The 24,198-nt window shown below is 51.0% G+C and overlaps 2 protein-coding genes across 12 annotated transcripts; one reads left to right on the forward strand and one right to left on the reverse strand.

Moving 5' to 3' along the window:
• Positions 1–419: 419 nt before the first annotated feature.
• On the reverse strand, positions 420–7,900 carry KXD1 (KxDL motif containing 1). 3 transcript variants are annotated; one of them, XM_081092859.1, is made up of 5 exons: positions 7,735–7,900; positions 5,024–5,186; positions 2,976–3,128; positions 2,301–2,347; positions 420–1,577 (listed from the first exon to the last, which is right to left on the reverse strand). In XM_081092859.1, exons 1-5 carry the CDS (start codon positions 7,883–7,885, stop codon positions 1,348–1,350), a joined length of 744 nt encoding a protein of 247 aa, XP_080948985.1. In that variant the 5' UTR covers positions 7,886–7,900; the 3' UTR covers positions 420–1,347. The 3 variants fall into 3 exon arrangements, with proteins under 3 accessions (XP_080948985.1, XP_080948987.1, XP_080948986.1); XM_081092861.1 differs by having other exon boundaries at positions 548–1,577; positions 5,024–5,145; positions 7,735–7,781; XM_081092860.1 differs by having other exon boundaries at positions 548–1,577; positions 5,024–5,145; positions 7,659–7,771.
• A 70-nt stretch (positions 7,901–7,970) lies between these two features.
• On the forward strand, positions 7,971–23,051 carry FKBP8 (FKBP prolyl isomerase 8). Of its 9 annotated transcripts, none has more exons than XM_081093107.1 (9): positions 7,971–8,027; positions 14,504–14,814; positions 16,527–16,696; positions 16,841–16,929; positions 17,156–17,376; positions 18,120–18,292; positions 21,220–21,297; positions 21,993–22,124; positions 22,530–23,051. In XM_081093107.1, the coding sequence occupies exons 2-9, from the start codon at positions 14,529–14,531 to the stop codon at positions 22,614–22,616; spliced, it is 1,236 nt and encodes a 411-aa protein (XP_080949233.1). In that variant the 5' UTR covers positions 7,971–8,027; positions 14,504–14,528; the 3' UTR covers positions 22,617–23,051. The 9 variants fall into 9 exon arrangements, with proteins under 9 accessions (XP_080949233.1, XP_080949238.1, XP_080949231.1 ...); XM_081093112.1 differs by having other exon boundaries at positions 17,159–17,376; XM_081093105.1 differs by lacking the exon at positions 7,971–8,027 and adding an exon at positions 13,009–13,100.
• The last annotated feature ends 1,147 nt before the right edge of the window (positions 23,052–24,198 follow it).

Raw genomic sequence — 24,198 nt, forward strand, 5'->3', positions numbered from 1 at the left:
GGTTCCATCCCGTATATAAGAAGCAACAAATCAATGTTTCTCTCTCACATGGTTGTTTCTCTCCCTGTCTCTCTAAAATCAATTTAAAAACATTATATTTAAAAAGAAAATGGGGTGAGACCTAGCAGACTCCCGGATGGCTAAAAAGTGGCGGGCGTATGAAAGAGGTGAGGTCCTAGAAGTTACTCCTGGGTTTGGCAGAGTACCTCTTCATTTCTTTGAACTCTTCCCAGCGCCCCTATCGATCAGGCTAAAGCAAGTGCTTCAAAGATTCAAGGACTGTGAGTTTCTAATGGGGAAGGGGACCATCTCAGTTTCCCAAGGAGCCTACCCAGCAACTGAAATCTGGAGGAGTTATTCAAGGAGGTAAGGTAGTGATTTTCAACCCGTGTGCCGCAAGAATTTTTAAAACATTTTTTCTCATGTCGGCAAAAATCTACTTTATGTTGTGCCACAGAATCTTAGTATTAGTTTATGTGTGCCATGAGATGAGAAAGGCTGAAAATCGCGGAGGTAAAGAACAGTATTGGAGCAATGGTTATAGGAGCCTGGGTTATTAGGTCTGCACCCCATCCTGTTCCACTTCCAGCACTTGTCCCCCTTCTGAGCTGATGGACACAAGGATGGAAGGAAGCCACTGCTGGGTACACCCTTCTCTTTTTAGTCTTTTTATTGATAACTTCCCAACAACATCTGTAAACATCGGATACAAAAATATTCTGTTAAATTCTGTTTTCCAAGGTGGCTTGGCTTCACGGAGGCCCTGGGAGAGATCTGCAGGGCCCTCAGGGCTCACACCTTTGGTCAGACAAATGTGGGCTTTTATCACACCTGGGGCTGAGTGGATGGTCTTGAGCTTTCTACAACTGTTTCAGAAACCTCCTTGAGATACTGATTGGAGAAAGTATTTAATACTTTCCTTGGAGGAAGGGACAGGGAGACCAGAATTAGTAGGTGTGGGAGTGAACTGAGACATGATAGTGTTTGTCCGCCTCAAGGAGGTCCTGACTGGGGTGCTGAGACAGGGGACATCTGGCTTTTGTCTTTGGGAACCTTTAAGTGTTGTTCAGAGCAGACCTCAGGCCTGGCTCTGGAAAAGATTCCTTGTGCCCAGCCCAACAACTCCAGCTGGCTGCTCAACCCCTGGCCTGGCAGAGGGTCTGCAGGAGAAAAATAGCCTCGGTGAAGGAGTGAGAATGATAGATTCCCCCATGCTGGGAGGGAGCCTTATCCCCCAGGGTGCCCTGGGTGACAGAATAGGGTGGCAAAGCTGACCATTTCCCGGCAGGGTTATCTGCTGCCACCTCAGATACCTGGAGAGACCCCTTGGAGTGCCTGGGAACAGAGCTACTGGCCCGGCATCTGCTTATCATCCATCTGGCTGTGCTCATTGATGGCAGGGGAGTTGGGCTGGATTTGGGACAGGTCCTCGAATCCAGGGCTGAGGGAGGGTGAGATGGTATCTGGGCTCGTGTCACAGGAACCTGTGCTCTGTTCCGAGGTGGCAATGGTGGTCGTGGTGCTGGGCGGGATGGGGTCTTCGTCGTCGTCCTCCAGGAGGGATGCCTCTGGGACGTCTGGGGGAAGGTGGCCCAGGAGTTGGCTTAGTCACCATGATGAGGGATTAACTGGACCTGTGATCCTCTGACAGCAACCCCCACCCACCCTGCCATGGGGCATGACTTCATCCATTTTACAAAAGAGGGAACTGAGGCCCAGGCAGGTGAGAGGCCTCCAAAGTGAGGTAAGGACTCAGGTTCTCTGGATCAGGCTGATAGGGGTCCTGGGGTCAAGCCTGAGCCTGGCTCTGTTCTCAGCTGTGTCACCTGAGTCGGGCCCCTCACCTGCCCTTGCCTTAGCTCCCTCCTGGATAAACTGGGGCTGATGGCAATGGCACTGCCTCTACCTCTGGTTGTCTGTGGGGCGGGAGCTGTTGGCCCATTCAGCACCTGGGTTAAGCTGAGGCTCAGTGTGAGGGAGCACTGTTTCCTCTGACAAGCAGGTGCCCCTCTGGGCCCCAGTTTTGCCATGTGAAATGGGGTTACGGCCCCCACCTCACAGCTGGTTATGGGTAACAGCCTATTTGTAAGGGTATGTAGCACTCACTGGGGCAAGGATTGCTATTGTTCTCGTCCCTGCCACCTCCCCCCAGAGAGGGGACCCTGTCCCAGGACTCTTTGGACCCATTACCCACCAGCCCCTGAGGTGACCTTCTAAAAGCCAGCCCTGGGCTCAAGAAGGTGGCATCCAAGGGTGGCAGAGACCAGACATGGGGCACAGGAGCCCTGGGTGACACTTACGGCTGAAGGCCTCTGGGTACTGCCTGGCCAGCTTCCCTTTCAGCGTCCTGCAGGGTAAGAGAAGGCACATAGGCTGAACCCCTTGAGCAGACAGGCTGGGCTACATGCAGGCTAGCAACCTTGCTGTCAGCTCTGTGTGAGTGGGTGGTGGGAACTTCCCCCTCATTGCTTGTCACACTGTGCTCCTGGACTGGAGAGAGGCCCAGGCACTCAGCCCTGCAAAACTCCCACCCTTGGAGTGGGCACCCTCGGTGAGGGTGTCTGTGTTAGGGCCAGGCTGAGGCCCAATGAGCAGGTCGGTGGAGGTGAGAAATGCTGCCTTCCCATACCCTAAAACCCAGCAATCTGACATGTTTCTTGAGAGAAAATCTGGGTAGAGGGATAGGCGGGCAGGAGGCCGGCTTTTCACTGTTTGCTCTTTGCCTGCCTTTCTTGCATCATGTGTCTGGTGCTATGTTGCATTTTTTCAAAAGATAAATAAAATTCAAATTCAGAAACTTTGTGATTTTTATGCCGGAGTTCAAATCTTGGATGCTAAGTGCACGATGAAGTCTTGAAAAACAAGCGAGTTGGATCTGCCCTTGATGTGTTACTCTGTTAGGTGGAGGCCCTACTGAGGGGGGGAGGACCGGGCCTCGGAGCGGGAGGCAGAGGCCAGCGGGCCCACGTACGTACCTGATCCTGCGGAAGATGCTGTCCAGGTCCCGCTTCATCTCCGTCAGCGTCCTCGTGTGGTGCAGGAAGCGCTCGCTCATCTGCTGCAGGCGGGCGTTTGACAGGTTGTTGAAGTTCACCAGCATCTCGTTGGTTTTCTCAAAGCGGTCCAGCCTGGTAGCAGAGGCCACCGATGCTTCTGGTCAGTCTCCAGGGCTCTGCCAACTGAGTATGCTAAGCCCTTTTCCTGTTCCATGACCTTTGCATGTGCCATTCCCTTGTCCTACAAAGCTCTACTTGATTAAGCCACGTGGCAGACTACTGTTCAAACTTCAAAACCCTACTCACGTGTGCTTTTCTCATGTAGCTTTCACTGTCCCTCTCAGACTCCTCTGACTCCCTTAACCTCAGATAGTTTCTCTGGCCTAACCCTGAGACCATGGTGCCAGGAAGGTTTGTGTCTGGTTTTGTCTCCCCTCACGGTAGTATTTCTCCAGGGCCAGGTCTGAATCTGACACAAAGAACTAGGAGAGCCCGGCCAGCATCGCTCAGTGGTTGAGCATTGACCTACGGACTACGACAGTGATGGCGAACCTATGACACGCGTGTCAGAGGTGACACGTGAACTCATTTTTTTGGTTGATTTTTGTTAAATGGCATTTAAATATATAAAATAAATATCAAAAATTTAAATCTTTGTTTTACTATGGTTGCAAATATAAAAAAATTTATATATGTGACACGGCACCAGAGTTAAGTTAGGGTTTTTCAAAATGCTGACACGCCGAGCTCAAAAGGTTCGCCATCACTGGACTAGGAGGTTACGGTTCAATTCCCAGTTGGGGCACATGCCAGGTTGTAGGCTCGATCCCCACTGGGGAATGTGCAGAAGGCATCTGATCAATGATTCTCTCTCATCATTGACGTTTCTATCTCCCTCTCCCTTCCTGTCTGAAATCAATAAAAATATTTTTTTTAAAAAAGAGCTAGGGCCCTGACCGGTTTGGCTCAATGGATAGAGTGTCAGCCTGCGGACTCGGGGTCCCAGGTTCGATTCCGGTCAAGGGCATGTACCTTGGTTGCGGGCACATCCCCAGTGGGGAGTGTGCAGGAGGCAGCTGATCAATGTTTCTCTCTCACTGATGTTTCTGACTATCCCTCTCTCTTCCTCTCTGTAAAGAATCAATAAAAAAAAAAAATTATATATATATATATATAAAGAACTAGGAGAAAGAGGAGTATTGCTGATACCCAGCAACCTTGTCACAGAGCGAGAAGAGTATCAGGTTCATACTGTGTCAAATGGTGGGAAGAACCTTCAGCCTAAAGGCACAAAAATGCTCTGGCAGTTTTGCGCAGTGATTAGAGCGTCGGCCCATGGAGTGAAGGGTCTCAGGTTCAATTCCCAGTCAAGAGCATGTACCTAGATTGCAGGTTTGAGCCCCATCCCCAGTTGGGGCCCACGTGGGAGGCAACTAATGGATATGTCTCTCTCTCCTCCCTCCTCCCTCCCTTTCACTCTCTCTAAAAATCAATGGAAAAAATATTCTTGGGTGAGGATTAAAAAAAAAAGATACAAAAATGAAACCCCAAGATTGTGTTAGCCCTTCCTCCCCAAAGATTAGGCCAAATCAGAATGGAGCTGCAGTAGCCATAGTGTCAAGCCCAGGGAGAGCAAAAGGGCATTTGTGGCCCCTCCAAGAGACCCTAGGTGCTCTGCAGACAGTCTGGGCTCTGAGACACCAGGCTCCCAACAGGAAGTCAGCCCACCAGCTACCTTATATCCCCCATCCTATCCTCCCAACTTTCTACCCTAGCCGTGGGACAAGAGCTGCTGCGGTCTTTGCCAAGCCATCCACAGCTGCAGCATCCTAAAGCCCTGTTTCCTGTGCCACGGCCTCACCTCAGGCCATGAAAAAGTTTACTTTGGAGTCAGCCAGCAGCTTTGCTCATTTCCTTCATTTTACCACCAGTGTGGGGCCAGGGTAGGGGTGGGCAGGGCAAGAATGCTGGCCAACAAAATGGATTCCTTCCCACTCCTGGGCCCAGGGCCCTTGGCCACCACTCACATGTTCTTCTGGGCCAGGATGATGGCGTTGACATCATCCACATTCACCATGCTCAGGATGCGGCTGCAGAAGACCCTCGAGGCCGAGGCCGGGGGATCCATCTCTTCCTCCTCCTCCACTGCCTGAAACAGGCAGGAAGAAAGTCTTCGGTCTGCATCAGGCACTGGGGAAGATGGGACAAAGAGAAGGGGCTGGGAACCCTACAGGCTGCTAATGTGAGTCAGTCTTGCCACCTGAGCCTCCGTGTTGACATCTTGGGAATGCAGGGTTTTTGAGAACTCCAGGAGGTCATATTTATAACTTGCACCTAAATACATCAGAATCCCATCTCTCCTCCACACCCACTCTCAATGTGCCCAAGGCCACCGGCACCTTCCACCTGCACTGATCTGCCTGCCTCCTCCCACCAACCCCCTCCCCTGCCTTTGCCCATTCCACTTCAGGGCCTTGGCACCTGCTGTCCCCACTGCTAGAACATGCTTGGCTGCCCCCTCAGATCACCACCACCTCCAGGGTCTTCTCTCCCAGGAAGTCTTGATGACTACCCCCCTACTCTGGTCACTCTGATCACTTCACCTTGTTTTGTTTCACTGGCTCATTTCTGTCTGAAATTATCTTAGTTGGCCTGTTTGCCTGTCATCCCACAGCAATATCAGCTCCAAGAGAGTCAAGGCCTGTGTCTCTTGCTTGTTTGCTGTCTTCAGAGCCCAGCTCAGAACCTGGCTCACATCAAGGGATCACCTGAACTTCATTTGGCAGAGGCAAACAAGACCTTCCAAACTCTGCTCTGACGCTAGACCTTAACACCAAATTAAAGCCAAGAATTTCAGGCCCTTGCAGCCAGGCTGTGGGCCCCAGCAACCCAGATGGCTCTGTGGTTCTCAGCTTCCCTGGCACACATAACCATTCCACTGGGTGGGGGCTTTCTGGATCAGGCCAGGGCAGGGAAGGCCACAGCTTTAGCACTGACCCTCCTGGTGGGGGGCTTCAGGAAAATCCCAGAATTGTGACATAGCTTGGTTCTGGGCCCACACATTTAATGGCTAAGAGAAAGGCCCACTTGCCATTGGCAAAGATTTATACACGGATCAGAAAGTTCTTTCAGATTCCACTTACTCCACCCTCTACTGAGCACCAACTTTAAGCTAAACAAGGTACAACTTTATACATGGGAACTGTTACCATATTAATATGCGAGAAAACTGAAGCTCAGAGACTAAGCCACTGGGCCATTATCACAGACAATAAACCTGTCACAACTCACATGCCCGTAGTACACAGGATCTACAAAGGCATAAATCTGCAGAGGTGTTCAGTATCTACCCATGACGGCACAGCAACTTCTTAAAGCGGTTGCTTCCTTAACGGACTTCTGATTTTTTCCAGGAAAAAAATGGACGATTTTTTTTCTTCTGTGAAATCGTCTAACTTACAAATGTTAGCAAATAAACATCATGGAGGCCAAGAGGATTTGTGCCCTGAATCTGGCTAGCAGGTTGCAGCTCCCACCTGCCTCTGGAAATAAGCTGCCACACCTGGTGAAACCCTACCCCTCTGCCAGTATCACTGTTTATTGAGCTCCCACCATGTGCCAGGTACAGGCATCCAGTCTCTACATTTCAAGAAAAGCATGTTCATGTATAAACAGGATACTTGGGCTCAAAGGTCAGAGCTGTGTGTGTGTGGGGGGGGGGGGGGGGTGGGAGTGGGGGCATAGCTAGTCTGGCAGGCGCAGGATTTGGACCTGCAGGAAATGGTTCTGCTTCAAAGTAGGGCTCTTTCCTGTATCTGGCTTCCAGATGTGAGGGATTCAAGGCACATCCCTCCACTCCCAGCTGCCTCTCTCAGGAAGGCTTCCTTGACTACCAGTCTGGATCGAAAAAGGGTGGAATGACCCAAAAAGGTATCTGGGCCCTGCTCCAAATATATTTGAGGGAAACACGCAGAGAGGGAAGTTGTGTGACCTCGCGACAGTCACCTCACCTCAATCAGTTTTTTCATCCAGAAAATGGTAAAAAAAATCAGAATCTCACAGTGCTGATCCCTTTTAGTTACATCTTTTTAGACTCCACTCTGTGACAGTCCCAACAGTGATAAAAAGTTGAACTATAGAGCAGGCCGTTTCTCCAAGGGGAGTGTAAAGAAGTCCTAGGACGGACGTGGGAATCAGGGTTTTGAGGAGCGCCTCCCCGGTGCTTCCAAGAATATGAGTAAATTTAATCCCCAATTACCCCTACAAGACAGACACTATCATTCCTCTCCGAGGGCAACTAAAGCTCACATTGGTGGGCTCCGTCGCCCAAGGTCAAATGGCGAGGAGTCGAGGCGCCATGATTCCACCCAGGTCATTTAACAAAATAATTTGGCCACCCAAGCTCAGCAAAACCCCGGAGTGGGGGCAGGACCCGCATATACCCTCACGCCCCACCCCTGCAAAGCGGGAAACAGGCCCAAGCAGAGCAATGCCCGATTCTGGGTGACACTGCCCAGTCTGAACACAGGCGGCCCCTGCTCTTGCACCCCGGACCCGGATCCACTGAACATACAGGGAAACTGAGGCCTGTGTACAGGAGAGGTGCCCAGAAGTGTCCAGTGGCACTCCCCACCCCGCGACAGCCCGGGGGCCGCGCCCGACCTGGCCTGGCTCCCCAGCGGTCCCGGCGGCCCCGGCCCCACCCCAAACTCGGCCCCGGCGTCGGTGGCAGCGGCACCTGCACATCTGGCGGCCTTGCTCGCGCTTCCGGGATGGCGCCCGCGTCGCCGTGACGTCACCACGCACCTTGCGTACGAGCTAGCGAGGAGGCTAGAAGCCCGGAACCAACTTGGGTACGTGGAGGCGCGGCAGGAAGGGGTGGGGCTCATACGCAGCTCCCGTTCGCGTGTGCGTCACAGTGCACAGCCAGTCGAGCCGTCCCTATCGCGCCTGCGTAGTTTCCAAAGCCGGAGCTACTAGGCAGAGCGGAAGTGGGTGGAAGAGGCTGAAAGACGTCGGATTTTATAGATGGTAAGACAGGTCTGAGAGCGGCATGCAGTTCCCCAGTGTCACACAATGCTCCGGTGGCCTGTGGCTGACCCAGACTCAAGTGTCCTGCTTTCCAGGCTTGGAATCAGACTCATCTGGGTTCAAAAATCCCTACTCTGCTTTTTGCTGCCTTTTTTTTTTTTTTTTTCTGGTGCAGGATCCCATTTAGTTACAACTTTTTAGACTCCTCCACTCTGTGACAGTTCCTCAGTCTTTCTTAATCTTTTATGACCTTGCTACTTTTGAAGACTACTGCTTTTGTAGAATACTTATCCATATGGGCTTATCCAGTGTTTCCTCAGGATTAGGCTGAAATTAAGGAGTTCAGGCAGGAATCATAGAAGCGATGTTGTGTCCTCAATGCATCATATTAGGAGGCACGCGATGTTGACTGATGAATGACTTGCTTTTGGCAGTGTCTTGCCAGTTTCTCAATCATTATTATTTTAGCCTTTGCAATTAATAAGTATCTTATGGGGAGATACCTTAGACCATGCAAAGACCATAGTGTTTTGTTTTAAATATATTTTGTATTGACTTCAGAGTGGAAGGGAAAGAGAAAGATAGGAACATCAATAACGAGAGAGAATCATTGATCAGCTGCCTCCTGCACGCCCCCTGCTGGGGATCTAGCCCTCAACCCGGGCATGTGCCTTTGACCGAAATCTAACAGGGGACCCTTCAGCCCCTAGGCTGACACTCTATCCACTGAGCCAAACCAGCTAGGGTGACCGTAGGTTTTCTTTGTGTGTGTGTGTGTGTTTTAACATTAAAAATTTTTTTCATCCACTAGTTTTAGCATCTATCCATGGCTCTTTCCGGCAACAATTATTACTATGATGTTTGTATAATGGTGATTGTGTGTATGTGTTTTTAATTGTAATTCTATTTAAACAAGAGCTGTCCATTCTCCAATTATGTATTTAGTCACATATTTATATCACTATGAACTAGTGAATACTTTTTATTCTGTGTGTTATAATTAATTTCTATATTATTTATTTTGCTGCTCCTTTAAGTTAGCTCCATCTTTCTCTGAGCATTTTCTTACTTTTTCCTTGCTTGTTTTGGAATATTGTTGGAATCAGCTATTTCTCCAAGAAGCCTGGTTCCTTTTTATTATAGACTGGTATTTAAAAACCAGACTCTGAGTGCTGCGTGTGCTCACTGCTTAGAGACTCTCTCAGCTGTCAGAATTAGATTTGTATGTCTACTAAACCATGCATACACACATCTCTATTTACTACTATATCTGTCCCTTTGTGTATATACTGCAAATCATGAGCAAAATGGGGCAAATAGTAATTGCTCAATAAATGCTAACAATTCATTATCATTAGTTGAGGCCTTACAGCAGCCGTGGGCAAACTACGGTCCGTGGGCCGGATCCAGCCCGTTTGAAATGAATAAAACTAAAAAAAAAAAAAAAAAAAAAAAAAAGACCGTACCCTTTTATGTAATGATGTTTACTTGAATTTATATTAGGTCACACAAACACTCCATCCATGCTTTTGTTCCGGCCCTCCGGTCCAGTTTAAGAACCCATTGTGGCCCTCGAGTCAAAAAGTTTGTCCACCCCTGCCTTACAGTATGTGTATGCTACATTATTGGACATATCTGAGTTCTAATTTTCAGTTCTGTCACATCCTAGTCTGATGGCCTTGTGCAGGTGGCTTAACTTTATAAAATCATGCATGTAAGTTCCTTACAACAGGCTTGGTCCACTGTAAGCCCTTGGTAAACTGTATTATTACCTCCCCCACCCCCTCCCCCACACACTGCTGCCTTCATTTACTGAAAAGTTAATGAGGACAAAGATTCTTATATATTTAGTTTAACAAATAGTTTTAAACCCTCTAACCACCCCCTCTCGATGTGGCCCATATTCTGGGGATCCAGAGAGTACTTCATCCAGTCCCTGCCTAGCCCTGGAGGACAAAGGGAGATAGAGTCTGACACAAACATTCCCAGACCCAAATGCCAGAAGGAGGAGAACTCAAAGCTGGAGGAACCTGAAGAGGGGGGCACATTTTTGGGTACAAGGAAGCAAGTATATCTGGATGGGATTTTGAGGTAGGATTAGGAGTATTCTAGTTGCTGACATTCATTCAGGGCTGAGGGAATCAGAAGAGCAAAGGTAGCATAGTGGGGAAGCACATAGGACTTGCTCTTTGTAAGAATTGTGGAGCTCAGTGATGCAGACAGCAGCCAGTGCTGGGAGGAGTCCAGGTTGGGGGCTGCCGGGAAAAGTGAAACCATGGCTCTGTGTGCAGGCTGCAGCAGAAGAGACCCAGGCTGGATAAATCAAGCTTTTCAATGGGTCTCTTGGGCTCAGTTAAAGGCCAGGAAACATTTATGAGGGTCCTGGAAGGGAGTGGGGCTGTATATTGACACCAAAAGGGACTTGGCCAGTCCCAAATGTTTTGTGCTCAGTGGAGTGGAGACAAGAAAAATATTTTTCTCCTTTGTCTGTCTGAGGGAGAGGATGGGAAGTGAACGAAACACTCAGCCAGCCCAGTGATGGGGACATTGGTGACGGGAAGGTCTAAGTCTGGGGACTAGAAGCCTCTCTCCGCCACATTTTTCAGTTTTATTTTCTACATAGCACTCATCACAACTGAAATTAGATACTTATTTACATTATTACTTGTGCAGTATCTAGCTCCCTGGCTGGAATAGAAGGTCAGTGGAGGAAGAGACCTGGCCCATTGTGCCCTTCATAAGTAACCTTGAATAAGGTAATTAACTTCTCTGTGCCTTGGTTTGCCCATTTGTAGAATGAGGATAGTAAGAGTCTTTCCAAACTACAAGCATCCAATCCTAAAGAAGGCAAGAGAGAGAAAAGGAGCATAAAGAAGGTATGACAGAGAAGAAACACATGAGAAGGCAGATTAAGTCCAAACATGTCTGTATTAAAGTTGAAGAGATCTGATGCCCCAGTTAAAAGACAAAGATGGGCAGAATGGATCAAAAAACAAAAACTGGTTCTATACTACTTTCAAGAGAGACATGCACAACATAAGGATACAGAAAGATGGAAGATAAGGGGTAGAAAAGGATGGAGCCTTTAAAACATGAACCAAGGCCCTAACCGGTTTGGCTCAGTGGCTAGAGCGTCAGTCTGTGGACTAAGGGGTCCCGGGTTCGATTCCGGTCAAGGGCATGTACCTTGGTTGCTGGCACATCCCCAGTGGGAGGCGTGCAGGAGGCGGCTGATCGATGTTTCTCTCTCATTGATGTTTCTAACTCCCTATCCCTCTCCCTTCCTCTCTGTAAAAAATCAATAATATATATATTTTTAAAAAATGAACCAAGGAGGAACAGGTGTGCAATATTAATATCAGAAAAAATCCACTCTTAAGGCAAGAAGCATGGAGTTAACAAGGGCACATCACAACAATCACAAGTTCCTTTCACCAGGAAGATATGAAGATTGCAACTCTGCACCCAATGACATGGATTCCAAATATCAAGAGTACTAGTATTTGTCTCATAAGGCTAATGTGAGGATTAAATACATGTAGAATATAGAATGTTTGCCTATACCTGTGATACCTGAGTGTCAGCCATTATTCCTGTTATAATTGTTGTTGTTATTAGGTTATATTTGTTTATTTTAGTTGTTCATGTATTAGTATTATTTACTACATTTCCACCAGTCCCTGTGACAGAGTTGGGGCTGGGTGGATGATTCTGCTTTACAGATAAAAACACTGAAGTACAGAAATGGACAGGGCTGGGACTGGCTCAGTGTTTATTTGATATTCTTTCCATACAGTTTCTCACATATCCCTGCTACCCTCCCACCTCTTCTGGCTGGCCAGCCTGCTTCCTTCCTTCCACAATTATTTTCCCCTCCTTTTGTGTCATGTGCCGTATAGGCCTCAGGGCTAAGATAATGAGAAACTACAGGCCCTTTCCAGACTTTGGGGGTCTTCCAGTCTAGTGGGTGAAGCAGAGTAAGGCCAAGTGATGGCACAGACAGAAGGCAGTTATGAAGTGGGATTCAGCATGCTAGAACAGCCAATCCCGGCACCTGGCCTTGCTTTGGGGAAATCTGGTCGGGTTTCCAAGCTCTGATCTAACAAGTTAGTTACCACCCAAAGCCAGTTACCTTCTCCAGTGTCACCTACTTCCAAAGCCAGTGTCTCACTCATTTATTTAATGATTTCTTAACGGTGCTAGGCATCATTAAAGGAGATGGGACAAAAGAAGCAAAATTCCTCCTAGGAAGGAGCAGATATGGGTGAGGGGGTCAGAAGCAAAAGAACAAGCTAGGAAGGAAAGAAAATAGAGTGAGGAGGAGTAAGTGCCTCCCCCTTTCAAAACAAGATCCATAAAAACCCATCTAATCGAGGCAGCCACCTTCGCCCTGGGAAGTGGACACCTTTATCACCAAATGGCAGAGGGTGCAGGGAGGAGCAACTACCTCCAGCGGCCGTGCTCACTCAGTCGCTCACCTAGACATAACTCCGGTATGCACCAGGCAACCTTTTGGGGATTAAACAGACTACGCAGCGTAGCGGGGTGTGTGTGTGTGTGATGTGTACCCTTAAGCACGTCTTTCCCTGTCAGGGCCTCGGGTCTACATCCATAACTAGGACTTAAGGGTGTTTTTGCAGAACTCTTTAAAGAAATATTATTTTCCTCCTAACAGCCCCCAAGGTGAGAGTGCATAGATTGGGGTATTTAACCCCATTTCGCAGATGGACAGTACGAAGCTTACACCGGAGCGGTGAATCGCGCAGGTTGCAAAGCGCTGAATCGCAAATAAACTGGTTCAGAGCCAAGTGCCTCCGCCCCGCCCCCCTCCGGTCGCGCGGCGGCCTCGGCCCCTTTAAGAACGTCTCGCGGAAACAAGCAGGAAGGGGGCGGTGCCTGCGTTCCAGATGGACGTGCGCTTGGGCCAATGGGTGCTGTAGTGGCGGCGGTGGTGGCCAATGGGCACGGTGTGGGCGGGGCCGGGCGTCTGAGCCTAGTTCCCGAGGCGCGGCGGCCGCGGCTGGGGGCGGGGAGGGGGGCGCAGGACCCCAAGAGGGGGTCCCGGAACCGGAGGCACGTGTCCCGGGGCGCTGGCGGGGCCACGCCGGCCGGGAGGGCTGGCCGGGCCCTAGGCCAGTCGGGGACCGGCGCGGCGGGGGCTGCAGCCGAGGGGCGGGGCGAAGGGCCGCGGGGGAGTCGAGCCGGGGTGTGCGGGGGGTCGGAGTGACCGAGGGGGCGCGGCCAGGCGGGGGCAGCGGGGGTCGGGGCCTTGGAGATCCGAGGAGTGTTAGGGGGGCTTTGCTGGCAGAGACGTGCAGAGCCAGGGGCGCTTGAGGGGTTCGCGTGGGGGGGGGGGTCGAGGACTCAGCCTGGTGGCGTCAAACAAGCCTGGGGCGTTGGGGGCCTGGGTGAGGGGCTGCCGGTGGGCCAGGCCCGGGCGGGGGGTGTTTGGAAGGCGTAGGGTGTTAATGGGATCTAGAGGCGGGGGGGCGTCTGGAAACATAGGCATGTTTGCGGGGCGATAGGATGGCTGTGGGGTTAGCTGGCCCAGACTGGGAGCGGTGGTTGGATGGGGGAGGGCGATTTGTGCGGGTATAGGGGATGTGGGGGTAGGAGCTGGGCGGGTCTTGGAAAAGGGGCCCAAGCCCGGCAGGAGCAGGCAGGTGAGGGCTGGGGAGGGATAGAGGATGCTGTGGATTGGAATGACCAGGCTGTACCACCTCCGAGCTTAGGGCCTGGGGGAGGGGGACAGTCCTTGATTGCCCAAGGAAGAGGGTGTAGAATTCGGTGAGGATCATCACTCCTTTTTAATAAAGGCCACTTTGAGAGGGTAGTCATGAGGCCTGAGGAGAAGAGAAACGGCTCCCAGGAAGAGTTTGGGTCCAGGTTCAGAGTATGGAAGGAAAAGGCTTGGGTTTCTGGGTGGTGGGAAGTTAGCAGGAGCTCCCTCTAGGAGAAGGGGCAACTGAAGATGGGGAGCCCTGGTAAAGATTCAATTCTCCTTCTCTTGGGCTCTAAAAATAGTCTCCCCAAGACCTCAGGCATTGCTCACCTGAAAACCACCCAGCATCTTCTCTGGGCGTTTAATCAGATAAAGCCCCAGGTTCAAATCCTACCCCTGCACTTGGCTTGCTCTGTGACCTTGGGCAAATAGCTTTGCTCCTTTGGGCCTCAATTTCCTTTTCTGCAAAATGTGGGGGTATGTTTCCTACTTCCCGGGGTGTTTATAAATATTAAATATTAGTTAGCTCTAATAATAGTTAACTGTGTTTGAGCCTGATGCCCAGGCTTGATGCTTGGGTCCTTAAATCCTCTGGACAAGCCAGGGCTGTTGCTCTACCCACTGTGAAGATGAGGAAACTGAGGCCTGAAGCCCCTGAGTCACATAGCAAGTGACTCACAGTGTGGAGAATGGATGTCCAGGAGGATTTGAGTGGCTGGGTGGGATTCTTATTCCCATCCATTCCCCCCACCAGGGCCAGTTCCCATCCCCCCAGCAGCATGGCATCCTGTGCTGAGCCCTCCACCATGGGCCCTGAGCCTGCGGCCCCACCGCCTGCTGGGGTCCCTCCGCTTGAGGACTTCGAAGTGCTAGACGGGGTGGAAGATACAGAGGGCGAGGAGGAAGAAGAGGAGAACCTGAGTGAGCTGCGACCACTAGAAGACATGGGACAGCCCCCGTTGGAGGAGCCTGAACAGCCAGGGGCCCTGGCCCGAGAGTTCCTGGCTGCCATGGAGCCTGAGCCCGAGCCTGCTCCAGCCCCGGACGAGTGGCTGGACATCCTGGGTAAGGTGCAGGGGTGGCTTGGGTTGACCCACAGGGCCCCGACAGCTGCAGTTCAGGAGTGATCTTGGCCCAAACCTTCTACCCTGAGCTTCATTTCCCCACCTCTGCCATGAAGTAGGTTGGAAGTAAAACGTGGTAACCACGGTGATTGCCAGACACAGGCAGCTGTGTGAGATGTTTCATGTCTATGAAGCCCTTTTATTCTCTCTCTCTCTCTCACACACACACCAGCTCAGAGAGGCTGAGTCACCCGTCCAGGGTCACACAGCCAGCACAGCACACCAGGCGCCAGCAGCTCCCAGCCTCCACAGCTTCTTTTCTTGGCATTTGTCTCATAAGTACCTACCTGTCCCCTGGAAAATGTGTCCTGAGATCACATAGATCTGGGGACCATCCCAATTTGTTGTTTATTTCTTTGTCTTGTTCACGGTATTCATCAGCATTATAATTGCTCAGAGAAGTCTTTCTTTTTTTTAAAATTTATTTATTTTTTATTTTTTTTAAATATATTTTTATTGATTTTTTACAGAGAGAAAGGGGGAGAGAGAGTTAGAAACATCGATGAGAGAGAAACATCCATCAGCCGCCTCCTGCGCATCTCCCACTGGGGATGTGCCCACAACCCTGGTACATGCCCTTGACCGGAATCGAACCTGGGACCTTTCAGTCCGCAGGCCGACGCTCTATCCGCTGAGCCAAACCGGTTTCGGCTCAGAGACGTCTTTCAAAAGAGGACTTGGGGAATCCACACAAGTGTCCCCATCATGGACCCCATCACAGCAACATTTCTCTGGAAGCTAGAGAAAATGTATTGCTACTAGTACTGATATTTAACATGTTAAATAATGTTAGCACCACACAAATAGGAGTAAAACGTCGTCGTTACTACTACCATTTACACTGACACCAAAGCAATAGTATAAAATAATACTAATATTGATTAAATAGCATTGTTACTAATGTCACCTCCACTGATGATTAAAATGTTACTACTGCTAAAAACAACACCAGGTAATATTGACTGTCCACTGGTTCTGTGCCAGGCCTGTGCAACATTTTACTTTATCCTCACAACAGCCCTGCCATTTAATTCCTACCATACCCATGTTTTACAGATGGGAAAACAGTCAGAGAGGTGAGGGCGCTTGCCCAAGGTTACACGGCTTTCTTGGCTGTGTTAGAGTCTGGGCAGTTTCTCTCTACTGAGAGTAGGAGCTCCCTTGCTCCTCTAAACAGTCAGCTGCGTTCTGAGGTCAGAATTCAGGCGTTTAGACAAGGAAACCGAGGCCTTGAGAGGGGCTGTGATTTGCCCAAAGTTCCCTCGATGAGAGGCAGTGCTTGATTGTGACCCTGTCAGCACATCCACCATGAATACCCCAAAACCTCAAGACACAGGCTTCCCCAGCATCCACTAGATCAGTGGTTCTTAGGCTGGATGCTGGGGCATGTACAAGTTGGGGAGCAGCACACAAATTTGGAACATTATAGAATATTCCAGAATATTCTAAACCACTGGGACACTGAAGCCCAGAGGTGTGGGGTCACCTGCCTAGGAAGTGACAGGGCAGTCTGTCGAAGCTCAGCTTCTGTCCTGGTGTTGGGCCACTCTGGGGATGGGTGGAGTTAGTGGGGGTTGGGGAGGAAGGGGCGCAGAGAGCAGGTGCCCATCTGAGCCGCCCAGTGACAGGCTGCTTGTCCTCGGTCCCCGGCAGGGAATGGGCTGTTGAGGAAGAAGACGCTGGTCCCAGGCCCACCTGGCTCAAGTCGCCCGGCCAAGGGCCAGGTGGTCACAGTGCAACTGCAGACGTCACTGGAGAACGGCACACGGGTGCAGGAGGAGCCAGAACTGGTGTTCACACTGGGTGACTGTGACGTCATCCAGGTGGGAGTGGGTTGGGGTCTGGGCAGGGTGGGGTAGGTTAGAGGTGGAATGGAGGGAGTAATGAAGGTCAAGGTATCGATGGCTAGGTGGGGGGCTCAGGCTGCACCTGGGCCCACCTGACCCTCATAACCTTTGCACACCCAGGCCCTGGATCTCAGTGTCCCACTCATGGATGTGGGGGAGACTGCTATGGTCACTGCTGATTCCAAGTACTGCTATGGCCCCCAAGGCAGGTGAGAACCTGCTGCTGCAGGGGTCCCCATTGGGGGAGGGAGGAGGTAGGTGTGTGACTCACCAAGTCATAGCTCAAGGGTGGCAGGAGTTACTTTCCTTATGTTTTAATGAGTAGGGCCAGCTCTAGGACTTGAGGCCTTTTCTGCTCTCAAGCTTGCCCAGTGTGTCTGGGGTGCCGTCATGGTGGCTGCCAGGTCTGAGTGCTCCCCGTGCCCCATCCCCTAGCAGGAGCCCATACATCCCCCCTCATGCTGCCCTGTGCCTGGAGGTGACCCTGAAGACAGCTGTGGATGGACCTGACCTGGAGATGCTCACAGGGCAGGAACGTGTGGCACTGGCCAACCGGAAGCGGGAGTGCGGCAATGCTCACTACCAGCGGGCTGACTTCGTGCTGGCTGCCAACTCCTATGACCTCGCCATCAAGGCCATTACTTCCAGCGCCAAAGGTGACCCCCCGCCACCTCCCCTGTAAAGGTGTCTGCTAGTGCCAGGAACCTCAAGCCACAGAGGACCTGAGACTCCGAGTGTTGTAGAATATTCCAGAATTTGGATAGATTCTCAACTGTCCCTAACCTCTTTAGGCCAGGGTCCACTCCAGCCCTGTGGTAGATCCCAGATCAATGGGATGTCACAGGATGCAGGTATACATGGGGGCATGGGTGACTGCAGATGACATCCCTCTACATGCCTGTGGTTAAGCCTCTGATTTACTTAGGCTTTTGTTTTTTGTTTTTTGTTTTTTTAATATATTGATTTTTTACAGAGAGGAAGGGAGAGGGATAGTTAGAAACATCGATCAGCTGCCTCCTGCGCACCCCCCACTGGGGATGCACCCGAAACCAAGGTACATACCCTTGACCGGAATCGAATCTGGGACCCTTCAGTCCTCAGGCGGACGCTCTATCCACTGAGCCAAACCGGTTAGGGCTTAGGCTCCGTTTTATAGACTCCTTGGCACTGCCCTGAGGGCGGAGCAGTCTTGGCCTGTGTTGGAGATGGGGAGACTGAAGCCAGGGAGACTTCAGATCCCCCAGGAGCGACTTCCCATGACTGGGACCCCTCCCTACCTAGTCTCCTCTAACACCAGGTGCAGAGGGGTGGCTTTGTCCCAGGTCACGTAGTGGGCAGGTGGTTGTAGGGGCTGGTGGTGTGGTAATGGCGGCCATGGTTGAGCACTGTTCCCCCACAGTGGACATGACATTTGAGGAGGAGGAGCAGCTTCTGCAGCTGAAGGTGAAGTGTCTGAACAACCTGGCAGCCTCGCAGCTGAAGCTAGACCACTACCGGGCCGCGCTGCGTTCCTGTAGCCTCGTGCTTGAGCACCAGCCTGACAACATCAAGGCGCTCTTCCGCAAGGGCAAGGTGGGCCACGGGTGGTGGGCCACAGGCCACAGGTGCAGGTGGCAGGCTGGCTCCCTGAACCCAGACCAGTGGGACTGGTTCTGAATCCAGGATTTGAAAAGGGCAGATAGAGAAGCTAAGGCCCACACAGGTGCAGAGGTATGACTTGAGTCACAGCAATTCATTGACTGAGGCCAGACGTGAACCCAAGCCTTAGGCTCCCACACATTTCCCTGTGGCCCAATGGTGACTGCTCATTGCATACAGTCCTCCATGGCTCCCTTCTTCAGAACAAAAGCCGAGTTCTTTTTTTTTTTTAGTATATTTTTTATTGATTTCAGAGAGGAAGGGAGAGAGAGATAGAAACATCAATGATGAGAGAGAATTATTGATCGGCTGCCTCCTGCACACCTCCTACTGGGGGTTGAGCCCGCAACCCAGACATGTGCCCTTGACCGGAATCAAACTTGGGACTCTTCAGTCTGCAGGTTGATGCTCTACCCACTGAGCAAAACTGGCTAGGTCCAAAAGCCGAGTTCTTATTGCAGCCCTTGGGGCTTTGAGCCGTCTGATCTTCCTTCTGCTGGCACCTTCCACCTCACCTCTTGCTTCTCTCCATCCTGTTCAGCCTCATTACCCAATGCCAGGGATCCTCAAACTATGGCTTGCGGGCCACATGCAAATACAAATATTGTATTTGTTCCCGTTTTGTTTTTTTACTTCAAAATAAGATATGTGCAGTGTGCATAGGAATTTGTTCATAGTTTTTTTTTTTAAACTATAGTCTGGCCCTCCAACCGTCTGAGGGACAGTGAACTGGCCCCCTGTTTAAAAAGTTTGTGGACCCCTGCCCAATGCCTTTGCACAGGTAATTCCCTCTGCCTGAGACATTCCTACTGCAGGTACCCCCATGGCTGTTCCCTTGCGTCTTAAGATCTTTATCTTTGCTCTGATGTCACCTCTTTGGGAAGCCCTCCCTGCTGTCCCCCCCCCCCCCCCCGCCTGTCTTCATATTTCCCACATTGCCATCAGCACATGGAGGGGTCAAACCTCTTGTCTATCTCCTCTGCTAGGAGGTGGAGATTTCATCTGTCTCACTCACTAAATCTCTAACCCTGCAAAGAGGGCTAGGCACATAGTAGGTGCTGGTGGACCATAGGAGAGAATTTGGCCTGCATGGACTTTACTGTAATTGCTTTTGTCTCCATCTGTTCATTCTCACAGCAACCTTGGATGGGGAAGAACAGGAATTTTTCAGCACCTTTTAGCAGTTAGCTAGAAAACTGGGGTGCAAGCAAGCACTGGGTCACCTAGCATGTTGTGAGAGACCTGAGCAGGGCCTCCCTTCAGGAGGCATTTTTTTAAGCACTTGCTATGTGTAGAGTTTTTCATAGAAATGTGGAGAAGATGATGTTATTCTAATTTTTCAGGGGTTTATAATCCTCTTGGTGGCCATGGGATTGTCTGCTCATGTAGATCACACGTTTAGATTTGCTGGTTGGAAGTAACAAACTCACTCAAACAGATTTGAGCAAAAGGAGGACTTGATTTGTGACACAGTCAAGTCCCTTGTGGCTGGGTTCAGGCAGGGTTGGATCCGGGCATTGGCAATGTTGTGGGAATACTGTGTCTGCTGTGGGGTGCCCTCTCAGGTAGGCTCCTCTCTTGGGAGCAACCAAGATCCTCCCTCTTTTCCCCCAAAAGCTGCAGGCTTGCATCCCTGCCACTTAACAACCAGCTTCCCAGTGGCATTAGCATATTTCAGGCTGGATCTCATTGGCTGGCTTGAGTCACATGCTGGTTCTGAATCATCACTTTGGAAATGTCCAGTTAAGGTGGTGAGGGAGGAGTAGATGAAGAGGGTGACCAGGTCTCCTGTACAGGCCAAGACAGACACTCAGGAAAGGAGAAGGTTAGGGGGACAACACTGAATTCAGTGGGGGTGCTCTTAGAGTCTGAGGGTTCAGGAGCATAGCATGAGGTAACTGGACCCCTGGGGATAGATTTGGGACTTGTCAGGGTGGTCAGGAGCCTGGCGGAGTAGGGTTTCATGAAAGAAAGCATGGCCTAGGGCAGTGATGGCGAACCTATGACGCGCGTGTCAGAGGTGACACGCGAACTCATTTTTTTGGTTGATTTTTCTTTGTTAAATGGCATTTAAATATATAAAATAAATATCAAAAATATAAGTCTTTGTTTTACTATGGTTGCAAATATCAAAAAATTTCTGTATGTGACACGGCACCAGAGTTAAGTTAGGGTTTTTCAAAATGCTGACATGCCGAGCTCAAAAGGTTCGCCATCGCTGGCCTAGGGAGATCGGGGCGTGAGATGGACGACAGGGAGGACCGTCCCGAGGATGCCCTGCCCGGCGAAGGGCCGGGAGCCGGGCACCCGAGGGCGGGGTATGGGTGCCGCGGCGTGGAACACGTCAACCCACGTGAGGGTCTGCCGCGCGTCAGCCGTGTGGTCGCGGGCAAGTTGCTTCCCCTGCTTCAGTTTCCCCTCTGCCAGTGGGGCTCCAGAGGCGCGAGCAAGTACAGAGCACCCAGGGTCCCAGTGCCGGTCCGCAAAACAGACAAGATCCCTGCTTTGGGGGCGGAAGGCAGTAGCCAAGAGGCAATCAATTTTTTTATTTTGAAAAAAATGTCAAACCAACGAGTTGAATATACACTAAAGGGACGCCCATCTACGGAGACTCAGCAGATGTCACCTTTCCTCTCCCTCTGTGTATGTGTGTACCCCCCACCCCCCGACTCTCCCTGAAGGATGAATTAGCTGCGGTGATACCTCCCACCTAAACACATCAGTACCCATTTCCTAAAAACAAGGGCCTTCTTCTATATGACTGAAATAAAATGGCACGCTCTGGAAATTACTGTCAATGCAAAAAAAAAAAGAGAGCATGGCCTAGGGTCCAGAGTGATGCCGCCTACTTTCTCTCACAGGTGCTGGCCCAGCAAGGGGAGTACAGCGAGGCCATACCCATCCTGAGGGCAGCCCTGAAGCTGGAACCTTCCAACAAGGTGAGAAGAACAGGTGCTTTGGGAACTTGCCCTGTGGCTTGTCTGGGAAGTCCCTTCTGTCATCTGCCCTTTGTCCTTTTTAAAAAAATATATTTTTTGTTGATTTTTAGAGAGAGAGGAAGAGTAGAGATAGACACATCAATGAGAGAGAAACATCACTGATGAGCTGCCTCTTGCACACCCCTTACTGGGGATCAAGCACGCAATCTGAGCATGTCCCCGAACCAAGAATCAAACCGGTGACCTCTTGGTTCCTGGGTCAGTGCTCAATTGCTGAGCCACACCAGCTGGGCCATTTATCATTCTTGCTGTGGCTTTTCCTGTTGTGTTTCTACCTGGGAAGGGGCGGTGGCTGAAGGGCCCCAGCCAGCTTGCTGAGACCCTTATGACCCCCACATAGGCTCATCCTGAACATGGGGTCCCAGAAGCCAAGGGTGCTATCAGCGTGGCCAGTGCCAATGTCCCAGCTTTTCTCCCAGAACCTTGTGCTCTGCCCCGACCACGGGCTCCCTAGAGGCATGGAGATGGCAGTCCCCAGTTTGCTGACACCCAGAGAGGGGCAGATGGAACCCTTGTGTGACCCAGAGTGACCCAGGGCACCAGAAGGCACCAGAAGGGCACAGTGCCAGTGATGGTGGCCACATTGGCTGCTGCTGCCACATGCTCTTAACCCAAGCACCACTCCCTTCTCCCAGACGATCCACGCGGAGCTCTCGAAGCTAGTGAAGAAGCACGCTGCCCAGCGGAGCACAGAGACCGCCCTGTACCGGAAAATGCTGGGCAACCCCAGCCGGCTGCCTGCTAAGTGTCCTGGCAAGGGTGCCTGGGTGAGCTGGGGCTGGTGGCAGGGAGGCTTCTTGTGGAGGGCAGAGCAGACGACGTAAAGACAGTGTCTTCATCTTGCAAACATTGACGTCCTTGTCACCTGGGCTGTGCTGGACCGTAGTGGGGACACAGGCCCTAGTCCCATGGGACCCGGGTCACAGCAGCAGGTGGAACACAACATGTAGGATTTGGGGTGGGGAGCGATGGCTCTTCCAGAGGGGAAGGGGAGGTTTCCCAGAGGAGGTGAAATTTAGCTTGAGTTCTGATGCACATGTAGGAGTTTGCTAGGAGGCAGGAAATGCATGTTTAGGCAGTGCAAGGCCTGTGTGGGTCGTGTTGGTACCTGAGGCCCAAGATATCAGTCTTGACTGCCCTCCAGCCACCTCCTCCCTCCCCTTTATCTACAGTCCATCCCATGGAAGTGGCTGTTTGGAGCAACTGCTGTTGCCCTGGGGGGCGTGGCTCTCTCTGTGGTCATCGCTGCCAGGAACTGACTGCCAGGTGGCTGCTACCCCTTCTGAGCACCGTGGACCCCACCCCGCGCTCCCTAACTCTCCCAGGCTCCCTGTCCACTACCCTTTCTGGCCTAGCCCCCTCCTCTGGGGCAGGGACAGTGAGGTTTGAGGGTTGCATGGCCCAGTGAGCAGGAGGGACTGAGGCCCTACAGGAGGAAATGAGGCAGGGCCCAGGCCCCATGTCCAGCCGGGAAGGAGGGGGCCCTTATTCCTCCAGACTCAATTCCTATCCTCCCACTCCCCCCTGGGTTAGGTCTCAACAGGGGCCTGCCTCAGTTTCTCCTTCCCAAGGCCTCAGGGCAGCCCTTCCCCCATCCAGTTCCTGTACAATTACCAGCCCCTCCTGCCTAGCCTGCTGCCCTCTATCTAGGCTCCGCCCAACCCCCCAAGTGAAATAAAGCCTCCCATCCTGCATTCCGCCTGCTTTCACTGCCACTTAGGGCTGGGCCAGAGCTGTGGGCGTGGGGAGGATTGGGTCTCCTCTTGGGCCACAGCAGACCTGTGTTACTGGGTACTGGGGTGATGTGATGTGCCTAGAGTGCCCAGGAGTTCACACTCCTATGCCTATTACCTAGTCCTGTCTTACTTCTGTTAACTAAAAACAGGGACCTGGATGGGACCTAATTGGGTGCTTCTTTGAGACCAATAATGGAGGGGTCTGTAGTACAGTGAGCTGACAGCAGCATAGTCAATATTAGGGCTAGAGATTCTACAGTGAGCTTCCTAGGTAGAGGATGTGTCAAGGGGCTACTCCAAAGAGATGTACTGGTTTTCAATTTCTTGGGTGACCTAGTTCTTAGATACTTTTGGATAACATACCAGTGCTTGGTGATTCTTCCTCTATTGTCCCTGGGGTCCTGCTGGGAGGCTCTGGGGTAGTGAGTATAAAGTGGAGAAATGCTTGTTACCAAGCAGTGCAGCCCATGGTTGCAGTGCTGCTAATTCTTTTACTTCTCCAAGCCTCAGTTCTCTCATCTAGCTGATGGGTGCAAACCACTGTATCCATCCCTGAAGGCAGTCATGGATGCCAAGCACTGAGCACAGATCCTCAGCAGTTCATGGTCAAGGGAGTAAATGAATGGTAGTGCTGGCCTAGAACTAACAAGATCACTTAGGCAGGGACATACAGAAGGTCCCTGAACATCACCTTCCTCTCACCTCAAAATCTTCATCCTGTGACTACCATCTGTAATTAAAGGGAGAAAGCAAACTACTCCAGAGCTCTCCACAGGTCAGGAGCCCAGCAGGAGCTTTCCTGGACAAGCTAGCACTTGTCTTCAGCCTTGTTTCCCCATCTGTGCAATGAGAGCTTGATAAAATGTCAGTTTCTATGGACTACAGTCTGGCAGTTCTTTGAAAAGTTAAACAGAATTGCCAAATGACCTAGCAATTTCACTCCTAGGTATAGAAGGGAAAACATCTATCCACACAAAAACTTCTACATGAATGCTCACAGCAGCTCTATTCATAATAGTGAAAAAGTGGAAACAACCCAAATGTCATCAACAGATAATAAACAAAATGGTCAATCCACACAATGGATTATTACCTGGCCATAAAG

The sequence above is a fragment of the Myotis nattereri genome, assembly GCF_964212035.1.
Source record: "Myotis nattereri genome assembly, chromosome: 5".
NCBI lineage: Eukaryota > Metazoa > Chordata > Mammalia > Chiroptera > Vespertilionidae > Myotis > Myotis nattereri.